The sequence below is a fragment of the Aricia agestis genome, chromosome 2 (assembly GCF_905147365.1).
Source record: "Aricia agestis chromosome 2, ilAriAges1.1, whole genome shotgun sequence".
Lineage (NCBI taxonomy): Eukaryota > Metazoa > Arthropoda > Insecta > Lepidoptera > Lycaenidae > Aricia > Aricia agestis.
In genome coordinates, this window is record NC_056407.1 from 670269 (window position 1) to 695953 (window position 25685).

The 25685-nt window shown below is 40.4% G+C and overlaps 2 protein-coding genes across 4 annotated transcripts; one reads left to right on the plus strand and one right to left on the minus strand.

Moving 5' to 3' along the window:
• The first annotated feature begins 688 nt into the window (after positions 1–688).
• LOC121739803 (galectin-4-like) lies at positions 689–20040 on the plus strand. 3 transcript variants are annotated; one of them, XM_042132382.1, is made up of 8 exons: positions 6688–6702; positions 6842–7118; positions 13627–13736; positions 14006–14161; positions 14502–14721; positions 16677–16816; positions 17661–17862; positions 19170–20040. In XM_042132382.1, exons 2-8 carry the CDS (start codon positions 7047–7049, stop codon positions 19365–19367), a joined length of 1098 nt encoding a protein of 365 aa, XP_041988316.1. In that variant the 5' UTR covers positions 6688–6702; positions 6842–7046; the 3' UTR covers positions 19368–20040. The 3 variants fall into 3 exon arrangements, with proteins under 3 accessions (XP_041988314.1, XP_041988315.1, XP_041988316.1); XM_042132380.1 differs by lacking the exons at positions 6688–6702; positions 6842–7118 and adding an exon at positions 689–922; XM_042132381.1 differs by having other exon boundaries at positions 6680–7118.
• A 2471-nt stretch (positions 20041–22511) lies between these two features.
• On the minus strand, positions 22512–25172 carry LOC121739807 (trypsin CFT-1-like). Its single transcript, XM_042132386.1, has 4 exons — positions 25075–25172; positions 23723–23891; positions 23091–23346; positions 22512–22872 (listed from the first exon to the last, which is right to left on the minus strand). The coding sequence occupies exons 1-4, from the start codon at positions 25115–25117 to the stop codon at positions 22540–22542; spliced, it is 801 nt and encodes a 266-aa protein (XP_041988320.1). The 5' UTR covers positions 25118–25172; the 3' UTR covers positions 22512–22539.
• Positions 25173–25685: the final 513 nt, after the last annotated feature.

The following is a 25685-nucleotide window of genomic DNA, read 5'->3' on the forward strand; positions in this document are numbered from 1 at the left end:
TGTTAATTTGCATATTTTTTATTTAAGTATAAATAAAGTACACATTGGATTTTGTGGAAATATCAAGTGCCTATCTATTATTGATATTCAGCAAAAAATGCCAAGAAATCAAGTTTGTTGTATAGGAGCCCCCTTTAACTATAATATTTTGTTTTTAGTATTTGTTGTTATAGCGGGAACAGAAATACATAATCTGTGAAAATTTCATAAGTCTAGCTATAGCGGTTCTTGCGATACAGCCTGGAGACCGACACACGGATAGAAGGACATACCCTTTGGGGATACGTATAAATAAAGAACTTCATCTTTATATGTATAGTATTTTTCGTGAATTCTGGATCCTAAACGGCATTTAACCACTCGACCGCGGTCAGGCACCGACTGTCGTATCGCCAACGTGTAGAGGCGACAGGCGTACCGCCATCGCTGGGCCATCATCCTTTGATGTGTGGCCGAAAAACCGACACCGCCGCCATTCCACGGCCAGCGCTGACGCCATCGGTCATCCTACGCCACTACGTCCTCCACACGCTGGGCCATCGTGATGGCCCACTACGCAGGCCCATCGTGAAGAGCCGCAATAAGACACTTGTATTAAAAAATTAATCAGCTGTCATTCAACTCGGCTGTCATTTTGTTCTTGTCAACTGTTGTCAACCATTTCACATTTGTCAACAGTTGTCAAAACAACAAGGAAAATATTTAGGTAGGTACCTATTAGTCGAACGAACAACAACACCAATTATTACGAATACAAAATACAAAATCTAGTTTTACAAGATGAGCGGGTAAACTAGGGCCTCCTCCGACAGACATGACATGCGGTAATTGTTTTAAAATGTCCTGTAGCGACGAAAGCGAGGGTTTGATACCCAAAGAGTACATCGACTACGACTTTGCCGAGGATGCCCTGGATTTTGAGGTCAGAATACTTTTATTTTTCCTTAGTTACTAATAATAAGGTAGTATAATCATGGGCATATACAGTTGCTTCAATGGCAGGGGTATATATAGACTAATTATTGTTCGAATCGAGTACTTAAGTTTTCCAGTAGGCGTTATTAGATTACAGCGGTCAATGTTTGCGTTTGATAAGTGCATTATGTTCTGTATACAACACATGCAATATGTAGTTTTATCTTACAAGCCTTTGGTTGTAAATGAAACTGATATGAAAATACATTGTTATTAATTCCTGAATAATTGAGGATGAGCTTCATTGATCAATGGCTTCTGAAGCTTTGTTTATAATTATTGCCTTGACTATAATGCATGCTATTTTATATCTGTGTTCTAGAGTACAAAAATTGATGTACTGTAGCTCAATATTGTCTCAGCCAACTTCGTCGCACAAATACATCGCAGCCAACTGGTTAAAATAGCCGTTCAATCAAACAGCTAGCCTTTTGACTGAACAACGCTATTCAATCGCATGTCTAGCTTTTTAATGGAATATTTAAGTCGCTCAAAACGTTCATCACTACAAGTTAAACGTTTTGAGCGTTAGTGTTAGTGTTAGTTTTTAGTATAATTGTATGTATGTTAGTCTATACTCTATAAGGTATTTATAATATGGGCCAAGATGCCTGAATTAAATAAATAAATAAAAATAAAAAATAAAATAAATTAAACAAATTTCCACAAAAGCACACTAATTAAGGAACCCTAATGTATCAAACCAGCTGACTTCGCGCTCCTGCAACTTTCCCAGCGACGGTGGCCAGCGAGTTCGCCGAATCCCTTACAATAGCTTATTCTTTTAGGTCCCCATTGTTTCAATTCCAGAATCATAATTTTCATTTTACATTTGTCACTTCTTAATCCTACTTCGATTAGGACAGTCGCTTTAGGATAATTAATTTTAAAATTGTAATTTTTAATTTTAAATAAATAATTAAACATTTTTTGGTTTTTTTTAAGTCCTCAGACTGCTACAACCGTAATTGGCGCAGTCTTGGGGGGTAGGATACTCGCGGGCCGGTTCGCTTGAGTCGCTTATTCGCGCCGTGTTTGCGTGCCGCCCGAGTGGCAATCCAGTTCGAGTCTACCCAGAACCTACGTGTGGCAGTTCGAGGACCAGAATCCAGCCATCGATTCGAGACAGAGACCAGAAAATGCATATGTGAGTACACTAGAATAGCTCTCGTGTTGCTCCTTCTAGACCTAAGCCTATTTTTAATTTTCCAAAATTTATCATCCCAGAGCCTCTAGATCCCGAGAGCCTGAATCTTGGCAGGCGCGTCGGACGAGATTAGCAGATAGTTTTAGGGATATAGATATTTCAAATTTAGATTTAGATATTTCTGATTTATTTAATTTTAATAATAAAATGGCACACGACCCAGATACAATTTTTAAGGCCCTCCGCCTGGTGCCGGAATTTAATGGCAATCCAAATATTCTTACGCGATTTATCCAAATATGTGATCAATTAGTAGTTAAGTATGCTAGTCAAGAGCCTGGAAATGAATTTTCTAACCTTTGCTTATTAAACGGAATTTTAAATAAAATAACTGGTTCCGCAGCGAACACCATAAATTCGAACGGAATCCCAGATAGTTGGTTAGGAATTAAAAATTTACTTATTAATAACTTTTCCGACCAAAGAGACGAAACAGCTCTTTATAGTGATCTCTCTTTAGCTACTCAGGGGAATAGGTCACCCCAAGAATTTTATGACCATTGTCAAAATTTATTCAGCACTTTAATGACATATGTTTCATTACACGAAGGACTTCAGACTACTATAGAAGCTAAGCGTGACTTAAACAAAAAGGTTACTACTATGCAGGCATATGTACGTGGTCTTAAGGAACCACTAGGGTCCCGCATACGTTGCATGCGACCGCCTACAATTGAAAAAGCCCTTGAATATGTGCAGGAAGAACTTAACACTATGTACATGCATAATAGGTTTGACCCGAAATCATTTAAAATTTCTTCTACACCGCACACATCTACTCAACGCCCCAACTTTGCTCATCAGAATTTTTCTATGTCTAGTAATAATAGTAATTCCCCAATGCCGTTAGGACAAAGACCTTTTACACAAAATCCACAGCCTTTTAAATTTGATCATCATCATCAGCACAGGCAACCCACACATACACAGAGAATATTCAGTGCACCACCACCGAATTATAATCCGCGTAGTCATATGTTTAGGATGCAACCTAAAAATAATTTTTCGCACAGGCCTATTCAAAATTTTAGCTCGCAGCCTCAGCCTATGAGTGGTGTCAGCCACTATGTTACTCGACAGTTACCACCTACACAGCACACATTAACAGGACATAATTGGCATAAGCAGGGAAACCCTTCGAAATTATTCATATGGACTTACTGACTATAGACAATGTAAAATATGTGACATTCATTGACGTTTTCACTAAGTACGGACAAGCATATTACCTACGTGATGGAACAGCAATTAGTATTTTACAAGCACTTTTACAATATTGTACCCACCATGGTGTACCTCTGACTATAGTTACAGACAATGGAACAGAATTTACAAATCAGTTATTTAATGAATTTACCCGGCTTCACAAAATTAAGCACCATAAAATTCTAGCACATTCACCTAATGATAATGGAAATATAGAAAGATTTCATTCTACTATTTTAGAGCATATTAGACTTTTAAAATTACAGCACAAAGATAGTCCAGTAGTTAACCTCATGCCTTATGCATTAATAGCTTATAATAGTTCTATTCATAGTTTTACCAGATGTAGACCTTTTGACTTGTTAAATGGACATTTTGACCCAAGGGAATGCTTAGACATTGACATAACCCAACAAATGCTACAACAGTACTTACAGATTCATAAAGAACAAATGCAGAAAGTCTATGACATTGTTAATAGTTCATCCCTTAACGATAGGCAAGCTTTAATAGAAAATAGAAATAGAACGCGTGAACCTGAAAAGGAATATGCACCCGGTCAGCAGATTTTTATTAGGAACCCATCAGCAGCTAGACAAAAGACAGCACCACGTTACACACATGACTCAGTTATTGCAGACTTACCCATACACATATACACTAGAAAGAAACGAGGTCCCGTTGCAAAATCTCGTTTAAAACGGATTCCTAAAGCAGCAAATTTGTTACAGGATACCCACGCTGATACTCATGATAATACCCCTGGCACATCTTAAAGACATTAAAATAGAAAGCCTTGATGACGGACCTGGACTACTACCTTACAGACTTGGACATATGAAAATTACTACACATTACCATACATTTATTCAGTATATAAGACTTGACGAGATAGACGACAAAATGAGGACTTTACAGGACCAATTACAAGACTTTGAAAGCCAGTTGACTAATGACACATATGCAGTTTATGAAATTCAGATAAAATATTTGCTCAATAAATTAGATGACATATTTGATCAAGTAAAATCATTAGAACCTTCAAGAGCTAAAAGAGGAATCATAGATGGTCTCGGATCTGTTATTAAAAGTATTACAGGAAATTTAGATTATACAGATGCTTTAAAATATAATCAAGCAATTAAACTTTTGGAAGAAAATCAAGATAAATTAAGTAATGAAATGAACAATCAATTAAGTATTAGTAAGAAATTTATTACGAGATATAGCAGTGTTTTATCCGAATTAGTAGATAATCAGAGTAAAATAAACAGTACTTTATCTTTAATTTTAGCTAGTAGTAAGAATAAGGATTTCACTTTAATTAAATATGCTAAGTTTGCTCAGCTTTTAGTAATTTTAACAGAAAATATAGATGATTTATTAAACGAGTTATTAAGAATAGAAAATAGTTTAGCGTTTGTTCATGCATCAAGCATGCATCATTCGATGATTAGTATAGATGTATTAGGTTTAATGGTTAATAAAATGAAATTAATATATGGTGATGATAAAATATTAAATTTAGAATTAAGAAATTATTACGATATTATATTTAGATTTCCTATTATTTCTAAGGATAGTTTTACTTTATATAGATTAGCAGTGATACCAAATAGGAAGGCTCAGGCTCTCATTCCGCCCTCTCCTTTCATTGCAACTAACGAGATGTCATTCGTGTACATAGAGGCTGAATGCCCGAAGTATAATAACTGGTATCTCTGTGAGGACTTCAATCACCGTCTACGCACGAAACCAGATTGTATCCACGACCTCATCACCAGCCAAGTTCTGAAAGAAACATGCCACTTAACTTCAATCAACCTTCTACGAGACTCAATGGAAAAATTGGACGACGTACACTATGTTGTATCTTTCCCACATGAAGAAAAGGTACAGATTTCATGCAACACCCAGGAGTTCACCAAGCTGAAAGGAAGTTACCTCTTATCTATTCCAATCAAATGCAAAATTATTACTGAAGATTTCACAATAGTCAACGAGAACAACGAACTCAAAGGACACCCCCTGAAATTGATGAAGATTGCAGACAACATCGCTCACCAGCCCGACATCACTTTGAACATTACCTCAATCAATCTACAAGGACTTCATAAAATTCAAGAAAAGGTCATAATGCAGCAGCCACTACGACTAGATCATGGACACAATACAGCTATATACCATACCACAATACCATTATATACGCTGTTATTAAGTGCAGGTGTACTTATCATCATCTTATACCTGTACAAGATGAAAACCACTAGAAAAGCAGAGAAGCCGCATAAAGAAGATGAAATAGAAGAGAAGAATAAGGAGAGCCCTGAAGGCACAAGCATCCCGGCAACATTTTCGCTCAGAGTTCTCAAATAGTTGCCTCTCTAGGGGTGGAGGAATTAAGGAACCCTAATGTATCAAACCAGCTGACTTCGCGCTCCTGCAACTTTCCCAGCGACGGTGGCCAGCGAGTTCGCCGAATCCCTTACAATAGCTTATTCTTTTAGGTCCCCATTGTTTCAATTCCAGAATCATAATTTTCATTTTACATTTGTCACTTCTTAATCCTACTTCGATTAGGACAGTCGCTTTAGGATAATTAATTTTAAAATTGTAATTTTTAATTTTAAATAAATAATTAAACATTTTTTGTTTTTTTTAAGTCCTCAGACTGCTACAACCGTAATTCACTTTTTGATTCATCTTTGTTTGATTCCTCCTCATAATACACACAACAAAATTAATAATAAATGCTCACTTGATATTACAGGCTGTATAATATGCCAATAAGCAATACATAGTACAAATTATTATAATTTATATTATACTGAAAACCTAGTTGATACTTACAGTCTATAAGGTAAATTTTGAATGACAAAATAAATCATTCAAAGAACTGTCTTCATTAAACTATATTATCTGGAATAAGAATTACAATATTTGCTATTTTTATAACTCAATATTATAAATATGAGAGTGTCTGTCTGTCTGTTACCTCTTCATGCCCCAACCTGCTAAACCAATTTTGTTAATATTTGGTATAAGATATTTTGAGTCCCGGGAAAGGATGCATTTTATCCCCCCCCCCCCCCCCACCCCCAGCAGCTGCTCTGACTCACATTTGACCTATATCTTATATATTTTATCTATTATAGGTAATAGGTAGGTATAATGGTCATAATTTGTAAATGACATTATTTGCAAATGTTTTGAATGAATGAAGTTGCGTCTTATCTTATGTAGGTATATCGAAAATTATCTATTACCTCCTAGTTTTCCTTATATTGACAACATAAAAAGGTCAACACACAAGTGTTAGGTTTAATTAATTTGAAAGCAAAAGTAGGTGCGTCGTACTCGTTATCGTAACTCGTAACGTATTTAGTGCCCTACGAGTTACGAGTTTACGACCCTCACGTGTGATTGTTAATAACTTGTTATGGTGGTGTGAAGGTTGGTTGGTGTACAGTGCTAGTTCAGTCCGAAGTTGTAGCGAGTGGCGCACGCTGGCGGCTGGCCGCTGGCGGTGCGGACTGCGGGCCGCGAATAGTACGAGCGGATATTTCGGCGAGAATGCCGCGTCCCTGATCGCGTTTAGTTTTGATTTAGTTGTGGTGTTAGTGCGAGTGTAGTGCGAGTAGCTAGTTGCGACTGTGCGATGGTGTGCGGGAGCTGTGCGCTCTGCGAACGGCTGTTCTGCCGACCCGCGCCGAAGGTGGTGGAAGAAAATGTAATTAATAATTATCATTTTACAGTTGGTTAAGTTGCATATTTATTAATGTCACTGGTTACAGGAATTCGATTTGCCAGATCTGTGGTTCTAATTTAAAATCATATTGCACTGTACCATCACTGTACTCACTCAGAGAATACTGCAGTCTGCAAGTTCGTAACTCTTAGGTACCTACTCAAAAAAGGATAGTTTTTAAGGGTCCGTACCCAAAGCCTTTGGGTTCCTGTAACCAGTGACATTAATAAATATGCAGGCCAAAGGGTAAAAACGGGACGCTATTTCTAAGACTTCGTTGTCTGTCCGTCTGTATGTCTGCAGGCAGTAACTCAAGAACGGTAATAGCTAAAGAGTTGAAATTTTCACAGATTGTGTATATCTGTTGCCGCTATAACAACAAATACTAAAAACAAAATTAAATTAATATTTAAGGGGGTCTCCCATACAACAAACGTACCAACAGGTAGGTACTTACTTGAATTTTTGACACAATCCTTAGTTTTATGTATACTTTAATATTAAATAATAATATTAATATGAAATAAAAAATTAAGACGGGCTCCCATACAAAAAATATAAATTTTGGCCTAATTTTGCTCTATAATGGTACGGAACCCTTCGGGCGCGAGACCGGCTCGCACTTGGCCGATTATTTTAAGTATTTCACTGAACTTTAAATGGTTACAATTTACAATTTTATTCAAAGTTATTATACTTCTGTGATCTGTCAGGAGTTTAAGGACTCAGGAGCCAGGACCTTATGCCCATAATATTATAAATACTCCAACAGAAACTGAGAGGTATAAATACTAGACTGGACTGAACACGGGAGGACAGAACATTTTAATTACCGATAAAAAATAAAATGCTGACATTAGTCTTGAGAACTTCCTTGACCCTTTATTTGTTACGTATTACATCCGTGCGTATAATGTTATGTTCTCACAGTTTTTGTGTCAAGATCCCCAGCTGACATCATTAACAGTACATAATATACTACCTAGTACCCATAGAGGGGTACTATAACTTCGTACTGTAATATTTTGTAGTGATATACGTGAGGGACCTATTCGTGACTACCGCCTGTTACTACAATTTACAATGTTGACAAAGCTGTACAAAGTAAATCAGTGGTTGTTAACCTTTTGGATTACTTACTTAAGCTGAATATTTCCTTATAAATAACTTTAATATACCGAATGCACTCAGCGAGGTTTAATCATTAATCAACTTTAATTACTAGATTTTCATTTAAACTCCGTACTTACAATTTTCTGTCAAACTGTTAATTAAATTTTATTTTAGTAATCATTAAATGTCTCTGAGTACGTTAGGGAGTAACTAGACGTATGGTCCAAACCACGAGGTAAGCACAAAACATACGAATTTTCAATTTTAAAGTTATCAGAAAAAAAAAGTTATCAGCTGGTCTATTATGTATCAACTTACCTACTGGTTGACAATGTAACTGCATCAATGTTTTACCGCGGTTCGTCTGACGCCTTATAGCTTTCGTAATTTCATTGAAAAGGCCTTCATATTTTCCGGGAACTTTCCCCCTCGATTTCCCCTATTCAAATTGTTTATTTAGGTAGTGACGTCACGCGGAGACACGAAATGCGATAGAAAAATGTGTCGTCTACATCGATATAACATAGGTACTATGGAAAGGTAATAACTAATAATAATTAATCTGAAACATTGGACCGCTTAAATTAGCTTCAGCTTCTGTCATGAACACGTAGTGAGGGCAACGAAAATTATATGATCGACCCTAGAACAAAGTAACAAACTGATCAATGATGAGAACATACAATTACAACTACATAATATTACTTATAAGCTGCTTATAAGTTATAACTATTAGTATGCCTCGTGAATTTCATGGAACCATGTTGTTGGCTTAGTAACTAAGCCAAAAACATGGTTCCATGAAAGGAACTTAGTTCCTCTTCCATAGACTGGTATTTCGATGTTTGTCTAGGCTCCGTCGCTGTAGATGGCTAATCAGACAAGAGGGGGAGAGTTTATGGAGGCTGGGGCATGTCATCCTGACCTAGTTTTACTTTTAGGCATGGGGAATAAGGCCTTTAATGTGTACGTACAGTAGGAATGTAATTACATAACTAAGTGATAATTTTAGGGTGTGTAATCTGTGTATGTGTCCCTTGTATAGAGTTCACTGTGAAATTAGTAGGTAGCGCTGAAGCAGTAATTTTTTTTGTAATTTGTATGGGCAAATTCATGACACTAGGCGCTTGCCCATACAAATCACAAAAAAAACGACTATAATGGGCATGCAAAAGATGATTCATGTTACAAAAGATGATTCATGTTACAAAAGATTTAATAATAATTTGTTGTTGTCACTAGTATACAATGTCTATAGGCGGCTCCCGGTTTCCCGTTCACCTGAAAAAGTCAACCTAATCCCGACTCCTGAGAATTGAGATATTATTACATGGTAGGATCAAACACCAGCAATGTATAACCCAGGGTTCCCTACGTTCGTGTCGGCCGCCGCGCCGGCCTCGTCACACCCATTTTCTTTTTACGATAGCAGGAGCATTGATATTGATTTTCAAATAAACGACATGCGATGTCGAAACGATCTGAGTGGCTTAAGTATTTTTTAATTGCCTAAAAATATTTTAGCAATTTAATTACTTAATATTGTAATTAATGTAAGTCTACTTTACCTCTATGTTCATCTCAGAAAAGGACATAATTATTTGAATAGTTTTTGTCACTGCAAAATGTACGGTTTCAATTTGATAAATTAATTTCTGCGCGAAGAAACTTGCAGGCAAGGTAGTTATAGATATTATATTATAATATATTATAAGTACCTCTCATGTTACGATGACATGATGAAAAGGATATGGGCGCAGAGCCCATAGACGGCCCCAAATTAAATAAAGAAAAAAAAATGTTACGATGACGCGGACGCCCTCAACTCCGTTGCGCCAAACTTCGTTAATCGCGATGTCATAGGATCCTTTTTATCTTGGGAAAGTGTTAAGTCGCCGTACACTTTTCCAGGATAAAATGTATCCTGTAATTTCCCGGGGACTCAGAGTATCTCCACACCAAAATTCAGCAAAATCAGTTCAGTGGTTTGGGCATGAAAAGGAGACAGTCATACTTTCGTATTTAATATTAGTATGAGGATTCATTTCTGAGTATGGCTTTACCGGCTCCATATTTCCAAACTGGGAAACTTGATGTTTAGACTTTAGACTACGCTTAGTGAGAACAACTAGGCCAAATAACTTGGAATATTATGTCTACGTGGTCCATACTGGTACTCGATAGTTTTAATACTTCAGCAGATGCTTCACGAGCTAGCCAAGACCGAAGAGCCACTTTGTAAAAAAACAATAAAATATTAACTCTTTGTCGAGGAAGAGTAAGTTTTGATTTTATTAGTTTATAAAGCTTCGGCCAAACCTGCGCGACCAGAGCGACTGCGAAGCGGAAGCATCTTATAATCTTATGGCGCTTCGCGACCGCAATGCGGGCCGGGGCAGGGCCGTTGATTCAGACCACAACGCGACGAGTAGATGTATTTTCAAATTAGTATGGATTTGTCACATTCGCAAGACGTCTCACGCAATTGAAATCTGTCAAATCCATACAAATTTATGCCGCGCCGCGCCTCGCCTTGCCTCGTAGCGTTGCGGTCTTAATTGACCCTTAAGCTGCGCGTCCACTGCATCGGAATCGAAGCGTACTTACGAAATGCCGATGGGGTGCGTCCACTGCATTCGGATTCCGCATCGGCAATTTAGTTATTAATGTATTATTATGAAATGTGTGCGTTAACGCTTTGGAGTTAAGGTTGGATTTGCTATGTTCAGTTTTGATACTTTGTTTCGATGCGCTTTGACTCTGCACTAAATATATAAATTGGCCCATAGTGGCTGCGGATGACGTCATCGGCATAAATTCCGGTCTCAGGCGCAGAAATGCCGATCCAGTGCACGCAGTACCATACAAATCAATACAAAGCAACAAATCCGTACGCTCCGATTCCGATCCAGTGCACGCGCAGCTTTATAGGTAGAGCTAGACGCTCGGCGCGGGCGCGGCGCTCCCGCTTCTCAGTCGCTTTGGTTTTGCAGGTTCGGTCGAAGCTTTAATTAGGTACTTAGTTTATTCCACGGTAGATTTCATATTTTATCCATAATTGTAATATTGTAAGTTATTTAGAATAAATCAGAATCCTGGAAAACGGGATGAGCCTTAAAAATTATATGCACTGGGATATTTTCTACTCCTATCTTGCTTCTGATTAATCAGGTTGGGGGTCCCACGTCTTTTTGTTATTTTTTAAAACTAAACTCAATTAAATGCATTCTGCTCGTGGCAAGGTCAAGGCAATGAGGACAGGACAGTTTCCTAATAATTAAGCCGTGACTTCATCATGAGTCACGTCCTCGGTGCCGACCAACACAACATTAACATACAGTAGAGTGTAGACTGTAGACCATCCATAAGCGTGATTTCAGTTAACTTGAAGTAGCAAAGAAATGCGCTACTATTGAGTCGCACATAAGCGTTTCTTTGTCTCGAACGATTACATTTAACAGCTCAAAAATGGCTCCAGTTCCAGTCCAGTAGGTGTATAACACCTAGCTAGGGTAACAAAAATTGTTTAACCGACTCGAGTGTGACCAACGATGAAAGTATGACAGTTGTAAGCGAAATGCATAGGCATTATTAGGCATACATTTTGATTTACACCTAGCTGAGGCCTGACTGACTCCTGAGCAACACATGGAATCATTTTTTTACTTATAGTTACTCTTCCATAGTATTTATTACAACACTCGCTCTGTGTTGACTGTTGAGTGATTTTAGGGTGCGGCTGCGTTACTCTACTATATTATGATATACTGTGCGATTGGTATTCGCGAGTCGTATTGTCGCGGCTTCCTTATCAGGCGGTGTGACTTATCAGTGCCATTGTTGTGGTTTATAGTAAACTGTGGATTGGTGGCGTCACGTATACGTTTGAAATATATTTTGTATGAAATTGATTCTGAAGAGTAATTATTAATCTTCGATTCAACTGTATGATTGACTAAAGATGACCATACCATATAAAGCAAATAGTCTTTAGCTAATTACCCATAAACATAAAGGCGAGTCTACACCAAGTATATACCAACATAAAACTATTTCATTTTGTATAGAAATTTGATTATAACCTCAGAATTCGGATAAAAGCCGTCCAAACTTACAATTAAGTAATTTAACCAAATCTAACAAATTTTTAATCCAAGCGAACTTTGCTGCAAGTAAAGATTTTGTATTCAGACAATAACGAGCAACAATCCATTCCAATTTGTTGACAATGTAGCAATGCCTTTTGTTCAACTAGTTTTAGTCGTTTTCCCGGTTTTCCACAGCTGTTGGTCGGTGAAAAGCTTTTTCATTCCGCTACTAAACGTCGCATTCCACTGATATCTCTCGGGCCGCGGTCTGCCAAACCCAAAGCGTCCGTGACATAAACTTCAAAAATAAATCTGGATTGTTGTATTTCAATTCAATACAATCGCTCATCTGGATATGTAGAAATGTAAAATATGTACTTTATTATGTTTTTTTGGACGTTTCTTTTAACCAGCTAGAACTTTGGAAAAATTATGTACAAAGCTCTTTAGGATACACGATTAATAAACAAAATATTTACATCGGAATTCGGAATAGCCTCGTCAGTAAGCACCTCGTCTACGCATAACAATCTCACCAGTCAGTATAATACAGCGAGGGAGTACCGCGACCGTGATCTTATATTCTGTGGCGAGGGCGAGGACTCGGAATGTACATTTGTACAATTTGATTAATAAATCATTAATAAAGCAATAGCTCTCGTTAGCCAAACTTAAGAATTTGCAGCCCTGGATTTATAAATACCGCGGCGGTATAGTATAGGGGCAACGTCCAAGCGAGGTGGTAAAATTCGTACTGCAGGGGGCGGCGGAAATAAAGTGGCCTACGATTATAATAAAAAACATAAATCCGGCACTGCCTCAAGGTATAGGATCTTGAAAATCGTTTGTCAGTCATACTCCGAAGAACTAGTAAGAACTAGAGTTTTGAACAACCTAACTTGTCCTAAATCTAAAATCTTCATAAATACCTTCAATATCGAGCATAACATTGAGCTCGCTGCCCAGCCCCGTTGTAATCCCAGCCCCGTTGTAATCCAAGCCCCGTTGTAATCCCAGCCCCGTTGTAATCCCAGCCCCGTTGTAATCCAAGCCCCGTTGTAATCCCAGCCCCGTTGTAATCCCAGCCCCGTTGTAATCCCAGCCCCGTTGTAATCCCAGCCCCGTTGTAATCCCAGCCCCGTTGTAATCCCAGCCCCGTTGTAATCCCAGCCCCGTTGTAATCCCAGCCCCGTTGTAATCCCAGCCCCGTTGTAATCCCAGCCCCGTTGTAATCCCTGCCCCGTTGTAATCCCAGCCCCGTTGTAATCCCAGCCACGGTGTGTGTTCAGGTCCAGCTGGCGGAGTCGCTGGAGGTGCGGTTCACGCAGGCGCTGGAGGAGCCGCTCGGCATCGGCTCCCACATCGTGTGCACCGGCACGCCCAGCGCCGACCTGCCCTGGTGAGTTACCTTCTTTTGCAGAGACCAGCCGTATCAAACAAGCTGGTGGAGAAAGCACAATCTTTATAGTTTTAGAGGTTTATGTCTTTATGGTTTGAACCTTAAAGGTTTGGTCCTAATAACAGGATGAAAAACTTTTTCTACACCAGAAGTCATCATAAGGTCACTGGAAATTGTTATAAAAAAAATGTCTGACGACAATCATATTATAGTATGTCTAAGCGAGAATAAAAAAACAACCTTAATCGTTACCAACCCACTGATTTCAGGTTCTCGATAAACCTGTGCTGCGGTGAAGAGGGCAGCGAGGGGGGTGAGGAGGGCGACGTGGCGGTGCACTTCAACGTGCGCGTGCCGCAGCAGTACGTCGTGCGGAACACGCGGCGGCGTGCGCGGTGGGGGCCCGAGGAGACCACCGCCTACAGGTGGTACAAAAGTGCCATAATAGTGGTGTTGTGGTCATTATGGAGTGTGTCATGTCACAAAAATGTTGATTACGATGAATTTAACAATCAGGAATGTACTTGATTAACGTCTACCTTCTGAGAATTATTTGACAGAAGGTAGTGTTCTTGATACTTGATTAGTTACCATTTTTCACGTTAGCTAATCAAAACTGCAATTGAATAGATCTAAGTCTGTTAAAAATCCATAGAAACCGGGTATTATTTTCCTAAGAAAACGATAGTACGTTTCGTCATTTTGCATGTGTCATCACTCATCAGTCTCTGGAGCTAATAAAGCGATGCCTCGTGTTTGTCGCAGATTGTTCCCCTTCAAAGTGGACCGGCCGTTCACGCTGGAGATTCTAGTAGACGAGAAGGAGACGCTGTGGGCGGTGGACGGCGCGCACTACTGCAGCTACGCGCACCGTACGCCCAGCGTGTTCGCGGCGCGTGCCGTGCGTGTCAGCGGCGTGCGCGACGCCACGCTCAACGTGCGCAAATGTGACGCTTACCCCATGTTGGCGTCGCCGCCGCCGGAGGTACGCACTCATTCTATGAGCATTTATGTAATGCAGCTTAGAGTAAAGTGGTTTTTAGGGTTCCGTACCCAAAGGGTAAAAACGGGACCCTATTACTAAGACTTCGTTCGACTCGCACTTGGCCGATTTTTATTTAAACGTTACGATGCATCACAGCGTTTCAAAGAAGGCGAAGGGGGAGTACAGACATATGTTACGGCGCGTGACACGAGGTGGAGAGTATATACCTAGGTAACACTGAAAATGTTTAAAAAATGAAAAACGGCTTAATGTAGAAAGTTCCCAATACTTTTATTGTTTTTAGAAGTAATCTCCGTTCCTCTCTACACATCGTCACATTCGATGGAACCACCGAAAAAGCAGTGGGTCCAGTCTTCCACTGGGTCAATCAGTTTTAGGGGTCTCTTCTGTGGCATTTTCGTACGCTTTCATCGCATCTTCAGGGCTCGTAAAGCGAGTACCTCGAATTTTATCTTTATTTCTTGGGAATAAATTAAAGCCGCAGGGCGCCAGGCCAGGACTAAATGGCGTATGAATCAATATCTCAACACGTGCCATAGTCAAATATTCAACAGTCCGTCTCGCGGAGTGCGGTGAAGCATTGTTGTGGTGAAGGAGTGTCCTGCTTCGAGGGCGCTGCTGTTAAAATATTTCCAAGACGACAGGCACACAACGATTGACATACCATTCTGCAGTAACTGTCCTTTCATCTTCTAGCACAACTGTCGCAAAATTACATTTCCGACCAAGTCATGAGGCAATCATCTTTTTGCCTTGACTTCTTCCTTTCTTTACCTTAGTTGGCCAAACCTCGAAAGGAAACACCCCTTGAGCTGATTGTCTTTTGGTTTCGGGTTCGTAGCAATATATCCAGCGTTCATCACCAGTGAGGTTGTCAAATACAGCATTTGAGTCACCGCCGTTAAACTTATCTAACATTTGGCGACACCAGTCCATGCGAAGGCGTTTCTGGTCGTCGATTGAAGTATGGGGAATGCATCTGGTACAAAGCTTCCTGACGCCTAAATGTTCATAAAATATTTGTTGAACTTGACTCATAGCAATGCGTAGGCTTGCCCGTATCTGCTGGTAGGTCACTCTTTTATCTCCCTCTATCATGCGTCACACAACACTAATGTTAACTCCAGTAGTCGCTGTTAAAGGACGTCCTGCACGCGGATCATCAGTGAGATTGCTACGTCCACGTTTAAACTTGTTAAACCAGTTGTAAATAGTGACACGAGATGGGGCTTCATTATGAAGTGGTAATAGCAGCCTATCAAAGCTTTGTTATTGAGTAAGCCCACAACGAAAGTCATAAAAAATCTTTAACTGATAATTTTCACGTGTAACAAGAGTTTTAGATTTGCTGCCAATTCACCAAAACAAATGACAAATAAATGTAATATACCAGATTATGTTACCAAAGAGTTCTAAAATTGTAATTTAAAAAAAGTTTTCATTAGTAATGTTTCTAACTAGCTAGTTCTAAACACTTTCAGTGTAACCCACGTATTAAAATCATTAAAAATTGTGTAACATACTTTAATGATCCCTTAATTGCTTGACACTGGGCGGAGGAACACTAAGGGTTTGTGCACTACACGGCATTTTACCGTCCGTCGTTCATAACTTTCCCGTTTGCCATAATATCAAAACGTAAGAAAACGGGACGCCCCGCCGCGCCGGATGGTAAAATTCCGTGTAGTGCACAAACGCCCTAATGCATCGCTCGTCGCGAACCTTCCTCAACTTGTTTTATTTCAAACGACAACATACAGCTAGAACAAGTTTGGTTAAGCAGATAAATACGGAAGCCAATGACAAGTTTTTGCGACGAACTATCTGTCTATTAAATAAGTAATTTAAACTTAAAATAACTTCTCTTGCTGTTCAGTAGTTAAGTGGTGTAGTTAAGGTGCAAAAGAGAAACTATAAATGTAACTAACTTCCAGGTGCCGCTTCGCAGCAGCGTATCGGAGGTGGGCATGGCGGGGGAGGGGGCGGATGGGGCGGAGGGGGCGTGGCGGGCGAACATCATCGCGACGCTGCCGGACGGCGTGCCCGACGGACACCAGCTGGTCGTAGAGGGCAGGTAAGGGTACAACATTTAGGGCCTGTTTCACCACTTCCTGATAAGTGCCAGATAGGCTATCCACAACTTAACTTAACAGATAAAGTATGGAGCATCTGTCAAATAAGTTGTGGATAGCCTATTATCAGGAAGTGGTGAAACAGGTCCATACTTTACTGGTCAATTTGTCCGTTTAAAAAGAAAGACGCACTTGAAATATAATGTGTGCGCGATACCGCGGTATTATAAGCTAACTGTGTCCGTGCGGGCCTCTAACAAGCATTTAGACGACGCACGACGTTCCCCCTGCCTCGTCCCTCTCGGCCGCGCTGCCGCCGCCACATTCCATCAAGCCTTTTAGGCGTCACGTCAATTCTTCTGTAAACATATTATAACCAGTATAACTTTACAATTTATTGGTAGTTTACATAATATAATACAGTCCACTAAGTGCAAATCTTTAATATTTGTAAGTTTACCTCTTAGGTGTTTCTTGTTATAGAGTAGGCTGGTATAAGTTCCAAAGAGAAAGTATGATTTATTTGATTTTGAAGTAAGTTGACAATTTTATTATAATGAAAAAAATGATTTAAGAGAAACGATCTGTGTTAAAAATATTTTAATATTTTATCGGAGGAATAACAATAACAATAACAATAAACGTAATTTACGTACTTAAACAAAATTTTAATAACAAAATTAGAAAAAAAATAATTAAATTCCTTTTTCTGCTCCTTGAAGGAGGGTCAAACTAGTTCGCCGCACCAAGTTCTACAGCCGACATTATAATACAGCAACATTACTTGAACAAATTTTGAAACGATGTCGCTGATACTTTTATCTAATTTCTTTGTCTATATTCCAGGATTCGCGGTCTCCTCCACTCCATAACTCTGGACCTGCTGGACGAGGCGCGCGAGTGGCCGCGGCCGCAGCTCGTGCTGCACGCGGCGGTGCGCGCGTACGACCGCCCGCAGCTGGCGGCGCAGCTCGTCGTGCTCAACGCCTGGCTCGGCGCCTGGGGGACCGAGCGCCGCCAGCGCACCGCCAGACTCGTGCCCGGACAGGTAGGCGTTAGTATTTTAGATTGGTGATGATTTAAGGGCCAATTCACACCGGATCGGCAGCGGCGCGAAGAGGCGCGGCGAGGCCGGCAGCGGTGCGAAGAGGCGCGGCGAGGCCGGCAGAGGCGGCTCGCGTCGCCGCGGGCGGCCGCTTGTGGACGCTCGCGGAGCGAAAATTATTACTCCCTTATTATTACACGTAGCTGCGTCTTTTTACATTTTATGATGTAATAACAACTAGGAGAACATATTTCAGCCCAAAAAAAGACATCTGGAAATTCAAGTTCTTATGTCTATGATACTCGATTTTCGATCCACTGTGCACCGCGCGTCCGTCGGCGGAAAGTGCTCGCGGCACCTCGCGGCACCTCGCGACGCCTCGAGGCGCCTCGCGACGACGCGCGCGGTCGCGGGAAGCCGCGAGCACTTTCCGCCGACGGTCGCGCGGCGCCTCGAGCACTTTTGAAGTTTTCAAGCGATACTAGTAGTTATAAGTATGTAAATAAAGTTTAAAATTATTTCACACTAAAAGTGCTCTTCGCGCCGCTGCCGGCCGCTGCCGATCCGGTGTGAATTGAGCCTAAATCTTCCTACACCTGTACCTGCGACAATTTTTAACTTAGCTTCAGGCGGATCGGCTTAGTGCCCTCCCCACCTCCTGTCACCCAACGTAAAGTTATCTATATATTAATACGTGAGCCAAAAACTTTGTATCCCTTTTGACGAAAAATGGGGAAACGTAGGTGAATGAAATTTTGCACAGTTATAGTTTATATGGTGAAGGAGTGCATCGAGCTAATATTATTTTGAAATTATGCTTTTATCATAATTTTTTTTAACAAATAAAACATTACACACACTACGACACACACACACACAAGGAAAAATGACATATTTTTGAGTGACAAGCCTATGCATACGAATTATACTCTTTTATTTATGGTTGAAGTCTGTTGACAACAAGGTGACAAATTGAAAATGGATTATAGTTTTTTTTTATTGAATCTTAGATACTATTAGACAATGCTTACACGGCCAGTCTGAGATCAGCTGAGTCCCAGAGACGTTGAAAAAAATCTGATAAAGACAATATTTTTTTACAAAATATTATTAGTCCTAATGTCGTTGAAAATAAGGTCGAATTTCGACCATTGGGCGATCTCTAGTATTATTTTAAAAACATTACTGTGTTTTAATATTTTACTAGAGTGTAGACGAGGCCTGACCATGCCTTTATTAAAACCGATTGGCATACCTCGTTGTATTCGGTTTCGACTGCTTTTTAAAACTTATATTTTGTGAAACTACAGGTGGTGACTTTGCGCGTGATGCGTACGGCGGAGGGGTGGTCGCTATACTGCGACGACGCGCTGCTGGGCGAGATGGAGGCGCGCGCGGCGCTGCAGCCGCGGGCCGTGCGCCTGCGCGGCGACCTCACGCCCACGCGCCTCGTGGTCACGCCCGCGCCCGACGTGGGCGGGCCCACAACGCCGGTTACGCCCACGTAGAGCGGCTTCGAGCTCGATCGCGTCGCGGTCACACCCGCGCCTGCCTCGCGCCGCTCCGCGCCCGAGTAGAGCACGCTTCTTGTGCGATCGGGTCGCGATCACGTAGCGTCCGATGCTTCAACTGATGACCTCATATAAAAGAAGTATAACGACGCGACGCAATAATTTTGAAATTGAAGAAACGAAGTACGTAAATAATAAGGGTTCGTGGTATGAGAATTGGGCTCTTGCATTTTAATCGTAAATGTATTCAAAAGATTATAAAACTGCCATAATCTCGACAATTTGGAAGACGATACATGTTTATGTTAGATATAATGACTATAGGTAAAAATATTACGTTTCCGAAAATTAATTTCCGTCATGATAATATAGATAGTTTTTGGAAACGTTATACTTATTGTAGGTTTATGACATAATTATATTAATGTTTTTTTATAATTTTACTTATATTGTTGCATTGATAGATTTATACGATGTGAGGTGAATATTTATGAGATAATAATGTAGTGGTCCTCAGGTATTGGGAATATTAAAAAAAATATCTAGTCTTTCTGAAACTGTTGCTGATGATTTGCATAATATAGTGTGTACAGTACCGCACGGATCCTTTGACGCGTGGTCAAAATTCGAACGTAATGTATAGTCTGTCAAAAAAGTGAAGCAATTAAAAAGTGGCAACATCGTTGTGTCATCCCTTTCAAATCAATCTAAGAAAAAAAGGATGACACTACGATGTTGCCACTTTTTAATTTTATCACTTCTTTGACAGACTAAAGTCCGTATTCAGAATGAGACCAGCTGTCATTTACGACTGTTCATATTTTCAAGTGGCAAAAGATCCATGTAGTATTGTTAATGTGTTCAGAAATAATTGAAATGAAGTTAATGCATGTAAGTGATGAAGTCTGTGATGGAATACTGTTGTTACCGTGAACCGTCCTACTGCAGGTCGACTGTTACGAAAAGGCCGTAAGACAAGGTGAAAGCGCTTTAGTTGCACATTTTTGCTTTTTATCGTGATTTAAATTGTGTCGTTCATATAAATTAATACAGCTAGGCAGCAATTTTACTAGTAAGGTTTTCTAATGTTTGGCGTTAATGGCAAAAGAGACTTCAAATTGTCAAAGTTTTTGATCTTATTTTAGCTACCAGAAAGTTTATTCTGGTGACAAAAACTGCTAGAGTCGAGTCTGCCAGCAATAGAAAATATTTAAAAACTCTCATTGATAATGATATACATGTATAGCTCTTGCTTATATGATGCTTAAGGAATATGTATACTGTTTTCAACTAAATTATACAACTTATTTTTGTAAGCAACTGCTAGGTATTAGTTATTGTTACATTCATAAAACACTCATTATAATAAAAATCGTGCAATTATTATTCAATTAATATAATTTTTAAGGATTTGACTTTGTATTTTCGATGAATACGGAATATTTGACAATTGAAGACCTAATCGGATGAACAAGGTAACTAACATTTTTTAATGTTTCTCTTTTTGTATAAATGGAGGGAAAATGATTTGCAAAAAATATCGATGGTATGTTGCCAGTTTGCCACAGTCTCACAGTATACATAAAATCCATGTTTGTTCATATATTTCTGGTCCTAAGCCCCCATTTGTGAAAAAAAAAACGAACATTAAAAAAAATTGTAACATACATCCACATACGTCTTCAATTACAAGTTACTTACAGGGTAGGTGGTTTACCTGCTACGCGACAATACTTAAAAACTTTCGGAGAATATTATGTTATATGAAAATATATTATATGAAATTTTTTAAGCATTTACAGATAAATTTTATTTCGTTATGTTGATTTTTATTTCTCTTTATACAAATATAAATGAAGCGCAGTATGCCCGGCTAGAATGCTACTAATAGAATGTCAAGTAACTGCGATATAATATTATATAAGTACTTACCTCTACAATGCTAATTTTTGTTTACTTTTAGATAATTTTTATTTTTCGTAGCATTTAGATCAATATATTGTATTAAAACTAGAGTATACGACTTCATATTTGTATACATACACGGGTCATTTCAAGACAACCTCTAAAACATGAATGTGTGTGTGTGTAGAATTTCAAACGCAAACATTAGTTTGTCTTAACTGGCAAACGCGCCGGCTTGCACTCGCTACGTACGTGCGGAATTCATTTCGTTCGAAAAAAAGCGAACGTATGCGTCAGTTCAGACGCTCCCCCTACGGAGATGCCGTAATTTACCGTTCTTAGAGCCTTATTAACTCATAAATTGTAATTGTAAGCTACAAAATCATAATAAAAATACAGCAATAATCTTCAGTATATGAACGTTCCTTTCATATTAGTTTCCTATTTTTGTTTTTTATACTCATCATAATATCAGCTTCCAAAGTAATACCAATTTATTTAAATTCAAGCATACGTTCAGTACCTATCTCCCTAGTATTTACAAATTACGGTTATTTGAAACACACGCCAATAGATCGACAATTTCATTAACTACATACTGGACGTTAGAATTTTTTTAGGTCAATTTTGAACTAAGATAAGTAAAAAAAAATATTTTGGCGCGATATCGGCAACGCGGCAAATGTATGGTCAAGGTCGTTTGCTCAGGGGATGGCCTTATTGTATTTTTTTTCTGATTCGGTTGTCCGAATATGGAACGTGTGTATGCGGCAAGCCTAATGAAATGCTGAAAATGTCGACCCGTCTTATTATTATGGTCACGTGTCCGGACCATGTGGCGACGATCATTATTTAACGTTAATTTTTATTAAGTACACTACCTATTTAAATATTTTTTATAAGTACAATTTTGTTTATGTTTATCAATAAATAAAATGAAATTTATCATGTTGAACAAGTTAATATTATGATATTGATCTCAAAAAGTAATAAAAATGTTGCAATAAATAATAAGATTGTGTATAATTTTTTTGTTTTCGATTTTCAAAAGTAAATAGAGATCTGTGATCCATCTTATGTTCGATGGCTGTATCATGCGTGCAGCAGACCAATCAGCTGTCGGACACCGAACTGACTATCGGACACCGGAAACTAGCAAGCGGCAAGCGCTAATAAAGGAGTAGGATCGCAATAAAGAAATATATAACTTAAAAGTATAATTATTATTAAGTCGTTAACGAATATTCAGTATGACATGGCGAGTTTAGGCGTTGGCGAGCACCCAGTCGACGTATGAGGAGAGGCGCACGTTGACGCCGGGGTAGAAGGGGTCCGCGCAGCCGAAGCCCCACGACGTGATGCCGACAAGCACGTCGCCGGTGGGCGCGCGGTGCGACAGCGGCCCGCCGGAGTCGCCCTGGCACGCGTCCTTGCCGCCCACGTCCAGAATACCCACGCACAGCATCTCGGGGGTGATGTCGGGCCAGCCGCCGTAGCCGGGCTGCGTCTTGAGGTACGCGTACCGCTCCGCGCACAGTTGATGGTTGATCACGTTCACGTCCACGTGCTGCAGGTTCTCCGACCCGGGGCCGCCGGACTGGAAACGATAACGTGTTAGGTTTCGTCGAGGTCGCCGAAGCGATGTAAATTGAAAAGCTCGCCCTCGACAAGGGAACGAGGTTCCGTTGTGGTCACCAGAGAGACATAAATTCGAGAGCTACTAATATGCTTTTTAGCAATATTGCGAATTCTTACGCAGCGTACAACTTTTTGCAGCTGTCACAAAGTGAATATTTAGTGTACACGTCGGTTTACCCAGAGCGTTCCCCATCCGATGGCGAAGAGCTGAGTGCCGTCGGGCACGTTGTAGTTGGCGCCGGCGATGGGCACCGTGGCGATGTTGGCGGAGAACTGCGCGGGGCTGGCGAGCCGCACCAAGGCGATGTCGTTAACGAGCGTGTTGCCGTTGTACTGCGCGTGAACCACCAGCTGCGACACGGCGTGCAGGGAGCCGCCCGACGACGCCTGCGTCGAGCCCAGCCGCACGCTCCACAAGGACGCGGGGTCGCCGCTGGAAACCGATAAGCCGTGGCCCGTGACAAATGTTTTTGATGTGATTTCTACGTTGTGTTAAGTTTTGTTAGTAGTGTGCAGTAAAATTATACAATAGTCTAAACAGCTTTAGACTGGGCCTACTAATATATATTCTGTGACTGGGCATGAAATTTTAGATATTTTATATGGTTTTCGTTTGCCTGCACGTCTTTTGGCATCATCCAATAATCTCACGAGAAGTCTCTGCGAGAGACCGTACTATTATGTAAGTCGAAACAGTCTCTTTTTCTTTTCCACAGAAGTCTGAATTGTCGTTATACCGCTTCGGGGAGAACTGACGCTCCCGATCAAAAGATGACAAAACTAAAATTACGCTTGTATTGTAAACTCACTGGTAGCAATGGGCAGCGGAGAGCACGCTGGTGGCGGTGATGAGCGAGCCGCCGCAGGCCTGCGAGGGGAAGATGCCCCACCAGCTGTAGATCATGCTGGACATGTAGGGGTACTCCTGGATGGTGGTGGCCTCGCCGCCCACGATGCGCGAGCCATGCTGCGGCACCGCTGTAATATAGACAGGAGTCAGTTTACATCGAGGCCTCGGGCGGAAGATCTTTGCGAGGCCCTGGGCGGCAGGTCTTTGCGAGGCCCTGGGCGGCAGGTCTTTGCGAGGCCCTTTGTCGCCCAGTAGCGCACTAGCGGCCAGGTCGCGGCAGCCATCGAAAGTATAGTGTGGCCGCTGGCCGCCGTGCGGCCAGGTGCGCGTGGTCTATGGCGGTTTCATAATTAAGGTCGGCCGTCGCAAACTGGCCGCTGCGGCTTGGCCGCTAGTGCGCACCCGGGCTTTGTCTTACGAAAAAATACCTTGCGGGCTTGCGAGGCCCCTGCAAGAGCGAGGCCCCGGGCGATTGCCCTGTTCGCCACCCCACCGGGTCGCCATTGGCTTTACATCATAACGTGACGAGACGATGGGGTGCATTTTTAAATGTGACGACCTCTTCGGCTCAGTGGTTGAGGGCGTGGTTAGCGCTCAAGCCAGGGGTCGCCGGTTCGAATCCCGCCGACGGAACAAAAAGTTTTCAATGTTTGTGGGTCATGGATGTGCATTAATTAACGGCCGTTCCCAACATTTGATCTATCTCTGGTTTTGCCTAGCTCACATTTTGAATAGCTCACAATTGACATAAAATGTATGTCTCTAATGTCTAATGTGAGCTATTCTTTTTATCTCTAGTAGGGCAAAACCAGAGATAGATCAAATATTGGGAACGGCCGTAAGTGTACTTATCATATAATAGAAACCTTAAATATAATATTATGTACTTATAGTAAGTATAAAAGTACTAAATATATTATAATATATTATTATTTTATATTTTCCGTTATCTGGTACCTGTAACACGAGTCCCTCGGGTACTTAGCACGGGGCCAGACTGACGTGGTGTGCGTCCATAGATATTATTATATTATAATAAAATTGGACCAGCAACCCGCTTTTCTTCGAAAAGGAAGGCATGGATCACGGCGCGGCTGTGTCAGAAGCCTCCTTCTCATATTATAATATGTCTACTCTGATACTCTCTCATGATCTTATGAAAGGCGATATAAAGATCTTAAAATTACAAGCAGATCACTTATCCATGTTGCGGTATTTGTTTGCTAAGCGGTCGGACGAGTTGCTGTAAGTATAAATATTATTCTTTCCTTCTATTTAAATTAGCTGGATCGAGTAATGTAACAAACTTACCCAGAGCGGCTCCCACGAGGGCCAGTAATATGATAGCACGCATGTTGTCAGGAGTAGTTGCGAACACGTCGGTCGGCCTACCATTTATATTAATTCTTTATCACTTATCGTCTACCAAATCTACAGGCTTGTTTAGTGTCACGTAATTAGAATTTTTAAGTAATTAGTTTCAAATCTTTTTATCCTACGTTGTATTTTTTTTTATATTTGGAGACTAGCGACCTGCCCCGGCTTCGCACGGGTATAAAATATATTAGGTATAGGTACTTTCATGGTCTCTACTACGGACTACCCGTGGCCCGCATTGGTCGGTACCGCCGCAAAAGCTACGTCGCGCAATTTTTAAATCTGTATTATTTTCGAAAATATTCATTTAAATTATAAGTATACTGTAAAGGGCCATATAGATCTACATTAAATTAACAATGTATTTAAGGTATTTAATTGGATAAGGATTAATGCTGTATTTATTAAAATTGCTTCGAAAATTAGAAGTTAAAAGTAAATGACAATGTGGGATATCCAAAAGAGACAGACATATACCATCGCGGAGTTTTCTGTAGACATTTTCAATGTGTACAATACTTAGTACATTATTTTGATAAATGTCG